The following is a 20,967-nucleotide window of genomic DNA, read 5'->3' on the forward strand; positions in this document are numbered from 1 at the left end:
ATCTTAATAAAAAAAAAAAAGTAAATATTCTTCTTGATGTTCTCTACAAATATCTGCAATAACAACACTGATGGTATTAAGAGACAACTTTACTTTGCTATTGCACCACTTTTTAAAACCCCACCTTAACATTTAAAAGGAAATGATTCTGCATAGCCACAGTTATGTGAACTTTTAGATTTAGAGCAAAAGAATGAAAATGTGACATAAGACCCATTGAGCACATCCTGACATCAGTGCAAGATAATTATTTATGGATCCATGAGAGTCAACACATTTCTAACTACACTGAAGTCCAATAGAACATGTTTACAACAACAACTCATGGAAATCAGCCTTTTTTTAACATCTGTATGGCATATCCTGAAGTCTAAGAACATTCTGAGCTGGTTTAAATTAATCAGATGTTTAACAACAATTATGCTCTACCAGACAACTGTGGACCCCAGTTAAACACCAGTCCAACAAACAAGATGATGAGTATCTTTGGACTGCAAAAAAGGGTTTGTGGGAAAGAAAGCCCCAGTTGACAGAGTACAATGACTTCCTTTCTGTCTATGACAATATTATGTACAATACCACAGTACCATTCTCAGTTCAATTCCAACTTTTGTTAGAAAAAAAATCAGTACTTTTCTCAGTTTTCATGGTACACAAATTATTTTTGACCAGACAAATGAAGCATACAGAAGTTGGTCATTTTTCTGTATAAATAGTTTTCCTTGAACCACTAAAAAAGCAACAGTGTGTGACTAAACTCACTGCAGAGGACAGTACAGAATTACAACTCACTGTTGTGCAACTCTAAGGTGCAGCTTTGCTATTCATTAAGTCATCCAACAGAATTGAAAAGTACTTTAGATTAAAAAAAAATGTATCCAAATTTTACACCTTCTTTTCTAATACTAAATGTAGTGCCCTTTTTTAAGAGTCCAAAAACAATTTGGGGTTGCTAGGATGAACATAAACTAAAATTAAGTCGATAAACTCACAGATTGCATAAATTGTTTTAATCAGAAGTTTTCAAACTTGTTTGCTTTTGAAGAAAGAAAACATTTGACAAAGCTAGAACAGTTTTTTTTTTTTTTTGGTGGGAAGTACAAGAATAAAGCACCAAATATAAAACAATGCAGTGTGTGTTGCCAATGTTTCTTGGAGGAGAATGTAAATAATATCCAGATGAAAATTAACCTCAGAAGCATATCTGGTGAAATGGATTACAAAAGATGGCTGTGTGTGAGGCGTGGAGGATTTCGTTGGGGGTTGGTGACAATGGTTGTATAGCTAGATTTATGCATGAGTTTGGTTTAATGGCATCAACACAGGCTTCCCACACCATTTCAGCACTCTCGCAGAGATGGTTCAATTACTGTGAAGGGAGCTTGAGGAGTGTGCCACCTGTGAGACACTAGAGTGACAGCTATTTAAGAGGCAGCCTCGTAAAAGAGATTTGTGCCCATCTTAGCTGGTGCCGTACTGGTGCGGGCTTCAATAGAGGGGTCTAACGGCTGCAACGCTGAGCCTCTCTCCTGCCTCAACCCGCCTTAATCTGCAGGACTGAGTGCTCCCTGCCTGCATTATGGATCATTTAGTAAAGCTATAAAAGCTGAGGTGTTTTCACATGAAAAGTTATTTCTTCACTACTTCAAATGTGATTCATTTCTTTCTCATCCACATAAATGCTTCGGGCGGGGGGGTTGAGACTGAAGCAGAGAAAGATGGGTGAGAGCGAATGAAGTATAAAGGGAAGAAAAATCTGCCATGTCATAAAAGCCAATGGCCTGGTTACATTGATCCTCTTCCAGATCTCAACAAGGGTTTAGGGATATTTTTCATCTCTCACGGAAGGGATTGTAAATCTAATCTTTGTTAGCTTCTGAACTTGTGTCTTTTAATAGGTCAGATCATTATTTGTTTTGTAGGACAATATTGTGATCTTGTGTAGCATGTCAGCTTTAAATCTTAGCATCTCATTATTTTTAAGAATTGAAGCATTAAAAAGAGGAAAAAAAAAAACAACAACTAAATCTTGATATGAAAGAATGCAATTGAAAGGGTATAAATACGCGCTTATTTTCAAATAATATAAACCTCTAAGTTTGTGTGTGCTCTAAGTTCAATAATGTGGATAAAAAAGATTATTACTTGAAAATGAGACTTTGGTCTCAAGATAATTAGCAACTTTGTTTTTTTTAATCATTGTTCAATATATTGTACAAAAAACATGGGAAAATATGCTTCTATACACACACACACACACACACCGATACCCATATATATATATATATATATGTATATATATGTATATATATATATATATATATATATATATATGTATATATATATATATATATATACATATATATGTATATATATATATATATATATATGTATATATATATATATATATATACATATATAGACACACACACGTTATTTTCTATTTTCTATTCCAGTGCTTTTGCTATAAACATCTTCAATACTTCCGCACAAAATTAATCTAACACTATGGCTTTCTACCTTCCCCTACTTTCCCTGCAGATTTATACACGACCCCATGCACTGAGATCAGCCAAGATCAATTATGTCAGGGACTGTGGTTCAGGGCCAAATGGTGTGTACTACTAGTCATATACATAAAAGTATTTGGCAGGGGATATTGATTGTAAGCTGCTTCTGCCTTGTCACACTGCTGCCTCCCGTGATTCCGCTGCTCCCAAACGTCTCGTCTACTGTTAGCATGACAGGGCTACCTCTGCAGTAATTTGCAACCTTTCTTGGCCAAAGCAACTAGACAGGTGATTATTAGTTTAATCCCCTTGTGGAGTTCTTGCATCACATGCGACCCAACTATTCATGTTGACTAGAAAAGTGTCAGAAAGAAGTAAAGGTCAGTAGATAAAAAGAAGAAAAAAAACGGCCAACCTGATCTTTTTTTTCCATTCTTGTTTCATTTTGTTTCACCACAACTTAATTAGTGCAAAGGTAATTAATGTACTGTTGTAAGCTCTAATCTCTTTTATTCAATAACTTACTTTGAAACCTTACCGTGTATTTTTCTCTTCTTTATCCTGACCAGTGCTAATGTCTTCATACTTTAAATGTCACTTATTATTATTTCTTAAGGTCAAGATTTGAATTTGAATAATATTTTTTTAATCCCCAGAGAGCAAATGTTTTTAATCAAGCCTGATTAAACCTTCTCTAGCTATTTTTAATTTACTGCAAAAGGAGGACTACTTATTAACATTTTGTTACATAAAATGTTAAAAAAAAAAAATCCTTTTCATGAACCAGATTTAAACATAATGCTTATATGTTCTTCCTGTCAGAAACTAGATTTCAGATCTGTCAGGATGCTTTTCTGACGTAGTCCAAGGCACTTTATTCAACATTGTCAACTATGTTCAGTTGAAGCTAAATATATTGAAACTAATTGAATTTCCCTTTGGGGATTAATAAAGTATTTTTCATTTCATTCCATTTCTTTTTTCATTGTCTTTTCGATTTCACAGGATTTGTGGTTTATCTGTTGTTTTAAATTGACATTTATCCTGTTGTTTGTCAAAGACAAATGACGTCTGAAAAACAAGTTAGATAAATGTAGTTATACTTCACTATACATGCTTGTGTCATTAGAAGACAAAATAGTTGGATGTCGTTCAGCTTAATGTTTTTTTTTTATTATTATTTTTGTCAGGCTGCTGTTTGGCTGCCTGTTGTTTGGACTCTGTGACTTGCCAGTTAATATTACCTGAGGTTTAAGGCTGCGACACAAATGTCATGTTGTGCCACATCTCTGTGCCACATCTCTGCCACTCACAGGTCCTGAGGTCCTCTCTAATGGAACCGCATCAATCACAGGATTAGCTCTGTGGAAACTTTTCACCCTGTTGTGATCTGACCACTAAAAGCTGCCCCTCCTAGAGACATTTTCATCCAACCCGCTTTTACTGGAAAGCAAGGATGTGCAATTCAGCGACTAAATTTCATACCCAATAAAGTGTTACTTTGTCAGGCAGCTTGTATGACGACAGGAATATCAGAAAAAAAAATCAAATAAAAAAGGATGGAGTATATGTGTGTGCGTAAAACCACAATGTAAGAGTAATTTCAACCTGGAAAAGATATGTCTTTATTACACTGACATAAGCTTGATTCAATAAGCATTCAAGCGTTTGCATGGGGCATCACTAACAATAATATTTTTGAAGTATGTGGATGACTTCGAAAGCAAAGTCTATTCATCGCTTAATACGACAGCAGAAATCTCAAATACTGGCAGCAAACCAGTTTACTTATATATATATATATATATATATATATATATATATATATATATATATATATATATATATATATACACACACATATGACATACACATACTCACATACATACATTTGTATGTATGTGAGTTTTTTTTTTGTTTGTTCGTTTTGTTTTTCTTTTTTGTTTTGTATTTAAAATGTGGTTGATGTGACAGGTTTTCTGTTAGTCATCAAATTTAGCATATCCTTTACATCTACATTTCTCATCTTGGGTTTTGACATTTCTCTCACATCTCTTTTTTAATGCATAACAATTATTCAGACATACTATGTGTGGGTTCAGTTTTTAAATATTTCAACATTTAAGATTGTCCTAATTCTTGTATTTGTCTAAATGATTATGCAACATTAGGTGGCCTTGAGTTGTTGCTGGAACTTTTAGGATGGCAGGCTATTTGTCAAAGAGGAATTAGTTGTTTCTCATAATGGAAGGATGGATGTTTCCAAAGGCAGACCTGTACATCTAACATTGCCTCCTAAATGGACATGAGGCAGCATTAGCTTTTAACATCGCAGGTGATTTGCATTCATGATAGATCCATTTTTTGTTTAGAAAAAAACAGAGGCATAGAAGCCATAAAGAGAAAGATGATGGGTTGGGTTTCTAAGTGAATATCCCTTAATCAAATAAACCTGTAAGGGATCATTTTTTATTTTTGTTTTGTTTTTTTAAGTGTTATACACCCTTAAGTTAGACCCTAATAAAATAACCAAATAAGGAATAAATAACATTATACAACTAAAACTAAAGCATGGTTATTCAAGAAAGAAAAAAAAAAGTTTTGTTTTTCACATCTAAAGTAACTGTAAACTATATATAGTTTAAAGTTGTAAAATTATAAATATGGAGAAGGGCCTCCAAGTAGAAATATATTCCAGAGAAGCGCCATCCACAGATAAGATACGGTGCAAGACCATCGAGCTCTCAGGCGTCTGCTAAAAGGACCTAAGGACATAAATAGCCACCCACCCCACCCAGGGGAGATGGGGAAAGGGTGATTTGGTTCTTTGTCCAAACATTGCTGGTTATAATCAAGCTGTATTTTGAGTAAACAAGTGTTCAACTTGACTAGAGCCCCAAGGTAACAATGCCAAGCTACTGTTTGAGTTAAAATTTAATATATAAAGTATTCATCAAATCTAGCTCTTGTGTGTCAGTCAGTCCTATGTAAATATAGGACAAAAGTCAATGAATTCACTGATTTTGACACCACCAAAGGCAGGATAATAACAAAAGACAGATGGAGGATTTCTTGCTATAACATACCTCCAGGTGAGTAAAAAGCATGCATTTTTTTGCAAAGACAAATATGTTTCTCTGGTGAATCAGAAGCCATACACATCCATTTTCCAACCCACTGATTATGCATACACTGGGAGTTAGGCGAGGAAACAACAGGACAGGTGGCCAGTCAGAAACAACAGCCACTGAAAGACCATGTGATTAAGTTCCTACTTGGCCTCATTCAAATCTGTTCCTAGGTCTTGCTGTGAGAGAAATAAAGTTTGAAAATGGCCTGCTGTACCACTATTTAGTTTGCCATTAACATTGAAACAACATAGTTTTAGAGTATATAAGCAGATGACTGAAGTTACAGTCAGTTACAGTAAGAAAAGCTGTTGAGATTCATTATGAAACTTTCATGAAACACGCATTTCATTAGTCCAAATAAAGGCTAACCAGCCTCCTCTGGCCAGCTTTTCCTCATGTTAAAATATGCATTAAATCCATTTGTATCATTATGAGTCAGGAACCAAGATAGCTGTTTTCCAAAGGACCTACATGCTCCTGTTTCTGTATCTTATTAAAGAATATGTGGTTCTCAAAGCAACATCCAACTATACAGTACACATCTAATTAAAGGCTATTTCCCTTATACTCCATTAGAATTTTTTTTTCTCTACACAGTTCAGAGCTTATGACCTTTTAGTGCATCATCATTTTTCCCATTCCTCGTATTTACATCATCCCTTTAAAACTGAAAAGAACAAGAGAATGCACAAAAGGGTTATTTTGAGGGGGGTGGAAATGCTGAACAAGCAGAAAAAGGGACAGCATGCCTATGTAGAACCAGAAAGGTGGGAGCTAAGGCTGTGAGACTGTGACAAACATGTGCATAGGGAGACATGACAGGAGTGATAAGTAAAGATGAATTTGCCTCAGGCAGCGACTGCTGATTACTTCCTTACTATTATGGCCTCATGTGTTCCAAGGCGATTTGCCTGTATGGTTGGCCGTAAAACAGCACAGTGAGCAAATCACTCGTGTGGCTAATGCTCGCAACCTGCTTCAAATCACGGCATAAAAATGCAACCCCACTTCATGTCACAGAAACTGTGTTCAAATTACAAAAAAGAGTGGTGCAGATTCTGACCGTTTTCTTTTTGCAGAACAAAAAGCAAACAAGAAGGCAAATAAGCAGCAAGCTTTTAAAGTTTCCTAATGTTCTTAAGTCAAACTCATCAAGCAAATTATAAAATGAACAACTGATCTAGAGCAAGAAATCTGAATGCTGATATTAATTCAAATACATTTAGGATGGTGTGGGCCTATAACAAAGATTTAACAGGTTTGTGTACCATAAAGCCAAGAAAAGTGTACAATAAACAAAAAACACCCTTCCTTGTGTGCTTTTAAACTTAATATAGCAGCAATGAGGATTTGATTGCACTACACATAGTTTATTTATGTCAATTTTATGAAAAAATAATAAACAATGTCCTTGTTCTACCAATAAACTTAATTTAAAATGAACAAGAACCCCTCCCCAACAATAGTTCTAAACGTTAAGTCCTATGAGCTTTGGGGTAATATGTGGTGTAAAAGCTGGTCTGTCCAGCACCTTATTTTCTCTTTCCACTCTGTGAATGTCATTGCACTTGTGACCTTATCAGCAACATGTCAAAAAAAAAAAATACTGATGGATTTAGCTGACGCTCAACAGGAGAACAGCAGAAAGAGGAGAAACAGGGATAGGGCAGGAAGATGCTTGACTAAGCAGCTCATGTAACCTCATTAGGGGAAGTACGGCACAACAATGTTTAAAACATGAACCGCATGCCCATTTAGTGCGTAATTTGACTGAAACGCGGCAGGGTTGAACAAGGGGTAGCATCCGAGGTGAAAGGGTCATGATCATTAAGACTGCATTTGCAGGCATTAACTAAGCATGGCCTCTTTGACTTCATCCCTCACTCTTAAACACATAATAGTTCTGCTTTCAAAGGTTCTGCATAGTTTACAAGTCTGCATTATTTCTATGCTCTTAATCTATTTTTCCTGGGTTTTTTTTTTGTTTTCTTTTCTACCTTTCACTTGTCCTTTTCCCTCACTCTTTTTGCCATAGTCCCGCACAATAACACTCACACACTCCATTCAGTTTTAGAGAGCACTGTAGGCAGAAAATGCCCATGGTTTGGATCATGCTGAGGAGGCAGGAATTAATTCCAATCAGGCTTAAACGGGGTAAGAGTCATTCCATTTTGCACCACTCCTGTAGTCACTCAAATAAGAACCCCCCCCCCAAACGCCTCTACTGCATATGCATGAACACCCACACAAACCACTCTTACACAAAACATTCTGAGCACACATGGTATTGTGATATCGCTTGGCAGCCAAACAGAATTTTGTTTATTAAACATCAGCCGTCTTTGACATTAATGCCATGCTAATGAGGCCCCTGACACCCTCTTTCACCTGTCTTTTCCATTCTGCAGAGAATTTTAATAAGCCACGGGGTGCCGCTAATATGGATGCTTATAATAAAAACATGTTTGTCAAGATTAAAAGCATTGTGTTGTCACTGTCAGAAGGCTTTGCTGGAAATGTGGTGTATCCTCTCTATCATCCGCTCGTCTGAAGCACCTCTCCTGTGGTTCCTTTCGTTTCTCCTTCCCTGCCTGTAACATTTGCCTCAAAACAGTACGTATGAACGCAACCACAAAGCTCATCGGGGAGAAATGCTATTTATTTTTGCTACTTCTTTCTTTTTTAATGTCTGCACCATCTCATTCATTTTCCATTCCTTTTCGAGGTTTTATAATTCCATGTCACAATCTCAATTCTTACCATCCACCATTTATCCATTGACTGCAAAACTGTTTTAATGAAAATGCCTTTGTGACAAGGATTTTAGCCTACTGCTCCTCTTGGAACTTCTTTAACTTCCTTTGATCACAGTATTATGTTGTGGAGCACACCCCTATCTATGGCAATGATGGCTGTTTTATAAGAGATGAGTTAATAAAGAAAAGGCACCTTTAAGTCATCCTGAACATAAAGGTTCAAAGAGCTTATCTGAATGGCCCTTATCTGACTGTAGTACATTTCTAAGCTTACCAATGGGCGACAGCTCAGCCACACTGCCGATATATGGGCCTTCCAAGAACTGAGGCTCACTGTCGTTGATGTCCTGGACCTTAATGACAAACTCTGACTCTGGTTCGAGCGGATCGTTGGAGAGCCGGTCCCGCGCCTGAGCTCGAAGTGTGTAAAAAGCTTTCTCCTCTCGGTCTAGTCGCTCTGTGGCATGTATGTCTCCTGTAAGCTCATCAATGATGAAGATGGTGCCCGCCCCCTCTCCAGAGATGGTGTATTTGATGTTTCCCTCGCCTTCATCAGAGTCCGTATGAATCTGTAAAATGAATGAGAGAAAATGGAAACTGAATGAGTTCATAATATCACATCATCAATGCTTTTCACCATCTGCTTTTGTTTAATTAAAAAAAAAAAAAAGGCAAGATAATTCAGTTTTGCATCAACTGATCTGTGAATTTATAGATAAATAAAATATTAATAATAAAACATTTTTAAAAAATGTTTGTTTTTTTTTGTTTTTTTATTTTTATTTTAGAAATGCCACCATGTCAGTTTTTTTAACCATTATATAAAGGCATAAATAAAATGGCAAGTCCCAGGATGGTAAAACTAAAAAGGATTTGCTTATGTTATGTTATTCCCCACTACAAAACAAAGAGAATATTAATATTTGTTTTTCTGGTTCTTCTTAGATGCTTAACACTCTTGGGCAAGGTCTAAGAAAATGTTGATATGTAATGAATGGACAAACACAATTAAGAAAATCAAGAGTTAAATTTGGAGTAAGTCAGCAGTTACTGAAGTCCAATAAGACATAAATCAAGATTCTTCAATAAGTTTAGTTTTATTGATAAAAAAAAAAAGCCCTCAAATGACAATTTGTTGTAACCTTGCAGCCCTACATGAATAATGAAAGCTGTATAACTACTTAATGACAAACTTCTGCGATGATGACTGTTTTGGAGTCAAATTCCTTGACTGCAGAAAGAAATTAAACCCAATCTCCATAACTGCCCTTAATGCTGACCCTAACTGTCCATAATGTGGTTATTGACATATCATCACATTGCAAAATGTTTTTACTGTTAGCTATGGGTTGCACAGTGGCGTAGTGGTCAGCACTGTGTCTTCACAGCAATAAGGTTGCTGCTTAGAGGGGGCTGGGCAGGGGGCAGGTTTAAACAGTGGCCTTGCTGTGTGAAGTTTGCATGTTGTCCCATTTATCTGTGTTCTCCCCACTGTATCCTGTTTCTTGCCTGCTAATTGCTGGGATAGACTCCAGCTTTCCTGCAACCCTGAAGTAGACTCCGTAATTTGGAAAATCAAATCTGTTGACAGGTTAGATTTTTAGAAGCTAAGAAAATGTTATGCTGGCATTTTTCTAGTTTGGCTGAAAGCACCACTAATAGTGAAATGTCATTGTTGACACTCAGAAAAATACTAGTTTTCATCAACTGTTACCAACAGAAATTAGATTATTGTATGTTTTTAATTTATATCGCTTATCTTATTCCTCTGCTGCAAACATAATATAAAGATTTTTGGCCTTCCGCTCCCTACTGATCAGCCATCATCATGTGCTGTAAAAGACCATATTTCAAGTGATGATTTACACCTTTTGCTGCTCAATGTGCCCTTCACAGGATGTGACGCCCAAATTAGGGGATCAAAGTCGTTTAAAAAAAAAAAAAAATGTAGAGGTGCTGGTGCTAAAGAGTGAACTCAAAAGAACCCTTATAAATCAGAGCTGTACTTTCTTCTGATGCGATTAGAAGACATTCAGGAGGTAACGATAGGAGCAGCATTGGTCCCCCATCGTAACTCTCCCTTTGGCTCCTTTCTGAACACGATAGACATGCCCTCTCCCTCTCTCACTCACTTACCTCCTATCTGAAATTCTAATTCAGAGTTGTCTATGCAATGTAACCGTGCTTCAATCCACTGAGCAGACCAGGGGTGAGGGGAAAATCGCCTGGCCTCCCTAGTTAATATTTTATAAAGGCTTAATTAAATACAGACTTCTATCACCCTTGCAGGGATTTTCATTAAGTATTTGTCGTAAAACCACAGAATAATGCAAGGCTGTGCCCTGATATTGCTTTTCTCATCCATTCCCTTCTCTATTTCTTTCATCTGCCTGTTTTTACCTCGTCTCAGTGTTGTGAATCATCCTGAAGACAGAGATACATGAGCAGTCAGAGAATATATACTGCCTGCTTCAAGTATCAATATTTCAGTTACAATTAAAAAAAAAGAAAAAAAATTAGAAATTAGATTATGCAGACGAGTGTGTGTGTGTGTGTGTGTGGGAAATGCTGTCATCATGTGTTAATTTAGCTGCACAAATGATGGCAAGCTCCTACTGTACACATGTGCACCAAGCTGTGCACTTCTACTTATTGTGCATGCTCATACACACAAACACACACACACACACACACGCACACACACAGATAAATGCATAGTGAGTTTGTCATTCTGCTAGAATGATGCTATTTCTCCCCCCTCGGGCTGGCTAAACCCATCCTTCTGTCAGTCTATCCTCACTGGTGTGATTCGAGTTGACAGCTTGAAAGACACACACACACACATTACGCTTTGCTCAGTTGTTCTCTGTGAACTAAAGGTCAGAACCAGGACGTCCCTCGCTTTGTAAAATATAACCTGCAGTGTTTAATCAGTCCAAGAAATTTACATGTGAAAAAAATGGAGAGTACAAAATTTCTAAAATGTTCCTAATCACAGCCAGAAACAAAAAAAAAAAAAGTGTTTCTTTAGTTTTTTTATTCCACACTTAAATTATTGCATTGCTCAGGTCGTCTATGACGTGAAAACATGTGCAATACAAGTCTTGTATACTTTATACATGTCAAACCAATAATGTTCAGCTGTTTCTCTGTAGAACAGCTATGAAAAACTAGAAAAACCATGTTAGTAGTTTTATTACAGACATGGAACAAAAAATTTGGTCAACTTGAGTTCAATCACGAACACGTTTCTGCAAATCATCCATTTTCACAGTGCAAAAAAAAAAAAAAACTGTCAAAATGCCCACAGGGATTGTGGAAACCTTTCTGTGAGTAAAATTCACTTTCATGGAGGGGTTTCAGCTTACACAACCAAATGTCTAGGGCATGCTGAGTCCATGAGATGACAGAAAAGTATATTATGCTGTGGGATTTTACAATGTGAGGTACTTTTTGTTTTCTTTACATTGGACGCTCTTATTGAGATCAGTTTGATGAATTTGAAGAATAACTTGACAAAGTCTATGATGAAAGAATAAACGTTTTTTCCACCTTTAAAGGTTGAACATAGGATGACGTTGGACAGAAAATAGTAATGGTGGACTGTTTTTTGTTTTTTTTTTATGAATTGAGAGGTACATAAGCAAACTTCATACATAAAACACAGCACAATACTATAACAATACTAGTAACTTATACTCAATAACCAGTTGGTGATTAAGATAAACCAAAACCGCTGGGAAAGTGTCCTAACTTTGTGTAGTGGTTCAGTGTGTCAGTCAGGAGTTTTTAGACTTTAAAAAAAAAAAAAAAGGCCAGTTAAGCAGGAAGTGAAAGTGGAGAGACATGAAGGAGAAATTTCACTTTGCTGTAATAAAAAAGAAAGTCCCGGCACACCTGATAGCAGAGGGATGCAATTAAGGTATAAAGTAGAGTTAAACCCCTTAGCGCCCAATTTACCAAAATAAAAAAAAGTATAAAATTATAATCCTCCGAGTCACATCTCAGTCAGATTTTAAAACACAAGCATTGATGTGCACATGCATAAACTTTATGACAATGTTATTGCGTCTGCCATGGGCATAACACACAAATGCTCATAAATCATCTTTGAAATCATCAAGTTTACTTCAACTATTTTTCATTAAGAAGTCACATAAAGAACAACTTATGACTCACTAAAATGCATGGATGTAATATATAGAGTAAAAAAAAGTGCTGCAGTGGTGTAGTGGAAATATATGGATAGAAAAAGAAAATCTTCATTTCTAAATCTTTCTATAAGAGCCAAGTTGTTGCTGTGTGTGATGATTTGTTGCCTCTAATAACACTTAATGTACATAAGTCAGAAGAAAAGAATAGTAAGAGACTATTTATATATATATTTAATAAATGCTGTGAGCTTATCCCTTGGCATAAAAAAATATGAAATGGTGACTAGAGCTAAACAGTAATTATGATTCACTATCTGGCTTTGATACTTGATGCAAGTTGTAGTCAATCATGCCACAGGGTTTCCAGCGGAGGGCTGCAGGATGACTAAGGAGAGACTGAGGTTGTTGATGTCCTGTTAGAATCACCTTTGGGTCATATCAAAGTGTCCGCAGCTGTCACTGTAGGCAAATGTACTGAAGAGGATGACATATGAATCAGAGATATTGAGGGGAGGTTCCCTTTTTATCCGCAAGTCAGCTCTTTAGAGTGTGTACATTAATTAAATTATAACGAACTGACTAAGACTAAATATATTTAGTGGTGGATAACCATCTGTAAGCAAATATCTTGAATCCACTAAAGAACAGAATAGAATAGAATAGAATAGAATAGAATAGAATAGAATAGAATAAACATTTGTGGTAAAAAGATAACTTTGCAGAGAAGATCCACCAATTCTTTAGTTTATTCAGGGTTTGAAAGTAGAAGCAAATTGGCTGTCTTATATTTAAGTCTGTGTAATCAGAAGCAGGCCTGCCACATTTCACTGCAGCTTGTCAAGCTCTCTGATCTTAACAGCTTTAAAGTGTTAACAAGGTGACTGTATCAGAGACAGCCTAGGAGGAGACAGCTATGAAGAAGGAAGGGTGCAGACCACGGGGGACAGAGCTCAGGATGAGAGGGGAGAATAAATGGCAACAATAGCAGAGTTGAGGAAAAAAAAGGAAAAAAGAAAAAAGTCAGGGGAAGAAATTGAAATGAACGGGAAGTAGACCAGTAGATGCTTTGACAAAAAAGGAATATCAGTATTCTATGTAGTATATATTAGAAGTTATGACAAAAACCAATTTCAAAGACAAAGGTTAGTGAGAAAAAATAGGTGAGATAAAGGTGTTGTTCTGTTTTTTTACAATAAAAATAAAGAGCAAAAGAATGAAACAAGACAAAGCCAACAAACAAACAAACAAAAAAAAACAAAAACACACATCAAAAAGTCCTACGATTTTTCTCTATTGCTGTTTAAAGCTGCTGTGTTTCTTTTCCATGACAGCCATGTGATGTTGTTACAATCAGACATAAATTTGACTAATTATAGCTTGGATCATTCTGACAAAGAGAATTGTCTTAACAGGCATGGCATGAGAATTTCAATGTTGTCTGATTAACTGTGTCTGAGGCCAAAATTATCCTCACTTCTTCTCAGTCATCCACACAAATAGCATTACCACTTTGCCACTCGACACTACTAAGGAATCTTGTGGATTTCTGTGCATCACCTTTACCATTATGAGCTAAAGTTACTAAAAGCATGTTAAAATTGTAAGATGAGAAGATTAGATTCATGTTTTATTTTGGGCAAACAGTTTTCACATTTAATTTTGTGCTACTACTGCTGTGTAGAGTGATGCGGTTGAACCAAGCGACAACCTCCAGCGGTTAAAAGTGAAGTCTATGCGGAAGTACATAAAACTGCAGTTCCCCCCCCATCCACTAGGGGCTGGCTGCAAAACAGTGCAAATCCCCATAGACTCCCATGTTAAAAAGACCAACTTCACGGCAGAATTAAACATGTTTACAGCCTGGTTCAAAAATCCATTTTCGGTTTTTAGGTCAGGTTTACCTTCATGACAACTGTGGGGGAGTGAATTTTTTTCTAACTCACCTGTTTAAAAGTAATTTAACCTCGAAGATTGGCATATTGAGGGGCGTGTCTTTTTGATTGATCTCCGGCTTCAAGTTAGAAGAACGTAGAACAACCGCGGTTTTTGGCCTGGTAACAGCATGACTTAGCTTTAGCCCGCTTACCTCCGTTAGCTGGTTAGTTCCTGTTATCTTGGGGTTAGCTCAGTTTGCTTTTAGCTATAGAAAGCTCGGAGTTCGCTCGATGTCAATCATCCGCCATGATGCTCACGGCTCCCCTCTCAGCTCCACCTTTTTGCCCATATTTGCATTTTCCGGGCGAGACGACGTGCATGACGCTGCCAAGATGGCGACGGTAGGAACTGCTCGAGTTTCAATTCAACTCTTCAGAAACCTATGGGTGACGTCATGGAGGCTCCGTCCATCTCTTTATATAGAGTCTATGGGTTGAACTGGTGAATACACTGGTTGAGTAGAAGAGTTGCTGTGTTTTATTGTGACTGGATGCAAGCTAAGGATGAAGCTGCATCTGAGCCAGAAGTAAATGCTAAAGAAGCAAATACTTTTACCCTATTATTCTGTACACTGAATGTTGAAGTAGGTTTCTAATGCTGAAGCTGTCTTCATCTGATCGGGCCTTAGGGGGGGGAGCAAGCATAACTGATGATGAATGAATGATGAAGAGCTAACTGTCCTGGCAGACTTGGGTAAGTCAGTGCATGCAGCCACACACATGTACACACACTCACACAAACAGTTATGAGATGAACACGTCCAGAGAAAACACAGGAAAAGTTTAACACTGGAATCACAGACGTCACTTTTTCCCTCACTAAGAAAAAGACAAGAACAATATAAAAAATGTTCACTGATTCCAGAAAGAAAGTGTTTCTTTTGGTGGCTGTAAGCAGTGAGAATCACGTGGCACATCTCTCCAGAAGAGGAGACGGAGACACAACATCCCGAAGCCTGACATCATGTTCGATCAATTTTTCATTAGTAATTTGTTTCATTAAGTTTCCTTTTCATTCATTAATCAGATCAAATTCCGTTTTCAAATTCAAACTCAGTTTCATTTTAAATACATGAATGTGCAGATTAATTTGAAGTCCAATAAAACTAGTTTTAAGATTTAAAAACATTTGAAAATAAGATCAACTGCTATGTAGAAGTCAAAGCCAGCACAGATCAGAACTCTCCTCTAGTCGCGGCAGACTTTGCCTCACCTGCTGCTGCCGTCCGAGTTTTATTTGCTTTTCCACAGCTTTGCGCTGGAGCCACTTCATAAAATAAAAGGATACTTTCACAAATAATTAATTATTGTCATAATGCTGTACGTCAGTTACTAACTCTGGTACATTTTGCCAGGAGTAACTACGAGATATTATAAATTACTTTTTAATTATAAGGCATCTCACCCAATGACTGCTGGGATTGGCTTCAGCTTCCCTACGACCCTTAAGTGGACTAGATGGTTAAGAAAAATAATCAATGTATGATATGCAATGATTTACTTTCTACCTTCCTTCCTTTTCTCCTTCCTATATGAACTGTTTTATTTTACACTTTTGTTAAGAATAAAATGCACCCAACAAAATGCAAGCTACTTAAAATTGAGCAGATACATTCTTTATGAAGATGGAGACGTTTTAGAGAACAAAGATGCAAATCCTTCTGTTTTACTTGGCCTACAGATGTGCATCTTTAACGTGGACTGTAGAAGCAGCCTTTTTTTGGTTAATGCTGACAAAGGATAAGGAAATCTGTGCCATGTACAGGCTCAAAGATCACAGGGTTGGAATGCAATAAACATACTCTGAAACTACACAATAAGGTAAAACTATTTTTTTGTTGTTGTTGCAGGAATATAACAGCATGTGGGCAAGCTATGCACGTTGCCAAGCTTACACATGTACCCCCGAACAATGGCTTTATTTCTGACAGCTTTTGTCAAAACAGAGGAGAAAGGAACATGACATATGAGAAGAAGAATTTGTTATTTCTGCCTTCTTTACTTCTTTTAACAACTGCTATTTAAGATTATATTTGCTCAGCAGCATTCCTGTCTCCTACGAATACAATAATGTTTCTTTTTCTTTTTATCACAACATTTTTTAAAGAATTTGCCACGACAAACATGCTACCTTTTTGGGGTCATATGATTCCATAAATATTCATCCTCTGCCTGATAAAATTTGTCATAGTGTATTACCTTTGATTTAGTGCCATCAAGCATGCCACTTTACATTACGCACAAGAAATTACAGCAGGAGCCTAACTTTCTCCAAAAACTCAACAATTTCATGTTATATAACCAGAAAAAAAGAATAGAAACAGAAGAAAGTGAATAAATAATGCACAAAAAGTGCCTCAGGTGGCATGCTGTTTTAATGATACATTACTATATCAAACTAAATGTACCAGATTAAGGCTTGTTAATGACTGATTACTGAGTCAGATTTCACTGGGGTAGCAGTCGTACACACAGTGTAGCTTGCCCATTTTTCAGAGTTTGGATATATTGATATGCAAAATTAGGCTTGCTGCAATTATCCAACACTGATGCACGCTGCTTGGATTTAATCCGCCCCTTCTCCAAAATATTAGCTGATACCAAAAATCCAACAGAGTTCATCTTCGCAAGTGGACATGAAGAAATTATATACCGACAGTCACCTTCACATGTATCTATAGCAGTGATCGCAGTCCCGACGGCCCAAGTCACATAAAGACTGATAGTAATTTTATTTATAAAATCACATTTCCTCTCCTGCTGTAACATTCCCTCAAGCTCCCATAAGCTATTTTGCACCAGTTCACTGCCTTTCCCCGGCATCCTGGCTTATAATGAATCACAAGTCAGTGTATGAAGCCCCATCTTTTCCAGTCTCCATTTGCAGTCCTCCCTCCCCCTACATTCCTTTTCTCATGTATCACTCAGTTCCGTTCTGTCAGTGCTGCCTATTGGCCTTGTTGTTGGTCTTGCCAGCAGGAATGCATCAAAGTCACAACTGCAGACAAGTAATGGTCAAAGGATAATTATTTTGTAACACCGTGCCCAGCGTGCTGCAGAGAACATCTCAATTCATTTGGAAGAATAGAAAGATCAATATATGCAGATGTGATATTAGCTGGTCAATTGCCATGTCTAAATGATTAGAAACAAGAAGATCACATGATTGATGTGCGCGTGACTCAACGCTGAGTCTCATTCTGTCCACATTAATGTTCTGCCTTTTCATATCAAGCAGTACGGAAAGCAATCGAATCGCACATGCTGCCCACTCTCATCAGCTCACGGAGATTCATTTGAGAAGTTTCTGATGAATAAGTTGAAAATGAGAAGGGACAAAAGAGGGCGAAAAATATTCCCAAAAATAAGCACGACAGAAAAATGATAGAAAACAGATTTGACTTGACATTCAATATACTTGTATAAAATGACATTGCCAACTTAAGATTCAATAATCATATTTATAAAGTCATGACATTGTCCTAAATTACAGAGATAAGGACACTGCTGAATTCTTATTCATTCTTAGGCATAGATCCAAATAATCTGATGATATGGGGGGGGGGGATAATAAACAATTAAACAAGAAATAAAGAAACAAAGACGAACAGTTTACATACTTAAAAAAGTATATATGCTAGAAATTAAAGTAAGATGACATGCAACAGTTACTATATTGAGGAAATCCTAACTGTATGTATATCTGTTGTGAGGATGTTACACGTGTTGCAGTACTGTTGAGTGTGTAACGTGTAGGCAACTTTCTGTTGTGGAAATGTATTCCCTCGCGACCAGTTAAGGTCTTAAAGCAGGAACTTTTTTGGTTACACAGTTCATGTCATAAATGTGTAATATTCCGCTACAGATGTTTGATATCTACTCAAAAGCAGGAAGGAAAGCATGGCAGTGTAAACCTTTCATCATGAAATTGGCCTGTTTGCACAACAAAACGTTGATCACAAAACTAATTCTTTTTAATAAAAATGTGTTTTTGTTGATTTTGTTTGAAGTATTATTATAAGAATTCAATGACTTTTTATTTGAGAAAGTATTATGAAGCTTTGCTTAGCAGGCATCTAGGCAGTAAAGTAGTAGCTCAGTAGGTAAAGCAGAGTGGTGATTTTGGAACACAACTTCCTTAGCATCTGTCTGTGAGTTGATCTTGAAAAAAAAAAAAACCTATAAAATAAAAACTGCAGATTAGCTGAGATTTTAAAATGATGTTTTTAATTATTTAGTTTAAAAAAAAAAAGAAATCACATTGATGCTTCTGGTGCTCTGCATGCACTGCTCCGTGTGATTTGCTTCTAAAAAGCTTTTCATGGTGAGAATTAGCATTGCGTGTTGGCAAGTAGATGTGGATATAGTAATAATACTTTATTTTATAAATGTATTAACTTTTTTTTTCTGCTTGTTTGTATTGTTGTCGTTTTTTAACTTATTGACTGCCAGCCATTTTTATAGTAAATGTCTTTAATAGCAACTGAGTTAAATAAAAGTCATAATAACAGTGCATTTTCCAAAGTCTTAGTAAAATGTACATTAGTACAGAGACCCAGTGAAACAGTGTTTTTTTTTTTTTGCTTTCTTTCATTTTTTTCCAGCTCTGCATAAACCTCTATTCGGCTGCAGGTTTTATGGTGTTGAGTGAGCCACTTCACTTTAATAACGCTGATTTCCATGACCATGCGAACATAAATTTTGACACTAAATTGCACTCAATATCCCCTGAAGCATCTTGTTGTCATATGACAGAACACACAGTACTCTGTCTGAGAGCTCACTAACACACAAAGCAAACTACGCTTAAACTAGCAGAAATCAGGCTGAACCTGTTCATATACATATATTAGGAATTGGATTAGATTTAAAAAAATAAGAATCTAATTAATTACAGGCTTTGTAATCAAATAATCTCATTAATTGCATTACAATTTTCACCCCAAAAAGTGAAATTTTTTCAACTAAATGGATTTGGTGGATGCCTAAATCAAATTAGACACTGGCATTCATATTATAATAGGCTCTATTAATGCCTCGAAAAATGTATTATATTTTAAAATAGCAAAACATAACTAGAAAATATAAATGACATTTCCAGTGTTAGGACATTACCTGGTTATTTCTACTTGTCAATACAGCATATTACCTGTAATTATTGTGTAATTTCCTTCTTTGTTTCCATGAAATACCACATTATTACATGTAGTATATCCTGTGTAACTACTAGGATACTACCTGGTTAATTCTACTGGTAATTTATGTGTATTATCTATAATTACTCTGTCATTTCTTCTTTGTTTCTATTAGATCACCACACAATTACCATATAATTACTGATCTGTCATGTAAAGTGCTACTAAAGATCTTAATTGAAACAGTTACAGTAATATGAGCATATCATGTTGCTCCATAACTTGTGTGTGTATTCTAAAGTGTATTTTTCAATAACGTCTTTCACTGAGCATTAGCACCAATTAATTCATATATAATTGCATACATATGTTTGAATGCTACATTTACTTTGTTCCTCAAGGATGCAAAGATTTGCTTCAGGGGAATCTGGTCTAGACTGCTCATTATACAAATGTTGCTGTTGCAACATGGAGATGATATGATCAGGAAAATCTTTGACTTATAAACCATTCATACAGAATACATAAGACTATATGAGCATGCTGATATAATCTTTAAACATTTGCCTTAAATGAATTTAACTTCATCCTGGAGGAGTTTGGATTAGGTATTTTCTTATATTTTTTGTTTCCCCCTAGCCAATCAATGGTTTGGATGTCAACATTTAGGCACAGCAAAACTGGCTTACCTTTCCGACATATAGCGGCTCTGTGCCTGTATATTCCTCCACCACAAAGAACTGGTTCCATACCCATCCTCTCTTTACTCTTTCAAGTGACGAGGCTCCTTCGTCCTGTTTGCTTCCTCCAGAGGTTGTACTACTAGTCCTTGATGCCTCCGACCAGTTAAAACTACAGCAGCTCAGAAGTCCCAGTGCTGCTAAAAGTGTCCAAGCTCCTGCTGCCCAAAAAGGGGCCATTTTTTGATTGAAAAAAAAAACAAAAAACAACTGAACAAAAACAAAAGAAAAATAAAAGCTTCCCTGTGTCTACATGCAACTCCCAAAATACATGCAAACACAACACGTTTTGGAAGTGTGGCTATATCCCAAACACAAGTCTGCCTGTGCAAACCTAAAAGGTCTGTGTTAAACTTCAAACTTAATCCATTGGATCAGAAATCAATCTTGAGTTATCTGCTGAATGCAGGGCAGGTCATGGAGCAGAATGGATTTGTACCACCTGGTGAGCGCCTGTTTGTACTGTAACATGGTCAGTCATTCCAATTCTTTACAGTATCTGCCCCACCTTACAGAGTTTCTGATATTTCTTCAAAGTATGACCTGCAGCAGCGAAGCAAACAGATTGGGAAATGTCTTTCAAATTTTCCGAAGGCAACAGAAACAG

The 20,967-nt window shown here is 36.5% G+C and overlaps 1 protein-coding gene across 1 annotated transcript in view; it reads right to left on the reverse strand.

Annotated features, from left to right (window-relative positions):
• cdh22 (cadherin 22) overlaps positions 1-20,540 on the reverse strand; it is a gene marked incomplete at both ends in the record, with an annotated part of 73,420 nt that extends 52,880 nt beyond the window's left edge. The window contains 2 exons of the mRNA XM_079242330.1: positions 8,672-8,966; positions 20,310-20,540. Coding sequence (XP_079098456.1) covers positions 8,672-8,966; positions 20,310-20,540 — 526 coding nt within the window. The remainder of the gene's footprint in view (positions 1-8,671; positions 8,967-20,309) is intronic.
• Between the last annotated feature and the right edge of the window lie 427 nt (positions 20,541-20,967).

The sequence above is a fragment of the Telmatherina bonti genome, assembly GCF_933228915.1.
Source record: "Telmatherina bonti genome assembly, chromosome: 6".
In the NCBI taxonomy this organism is placed as follows: Eukaryota; Metazoa; Chordata; class Actinopteri; order Atheriniformes; family Telmatherinidae; genus Telmatherina; species Telmatherina bonti.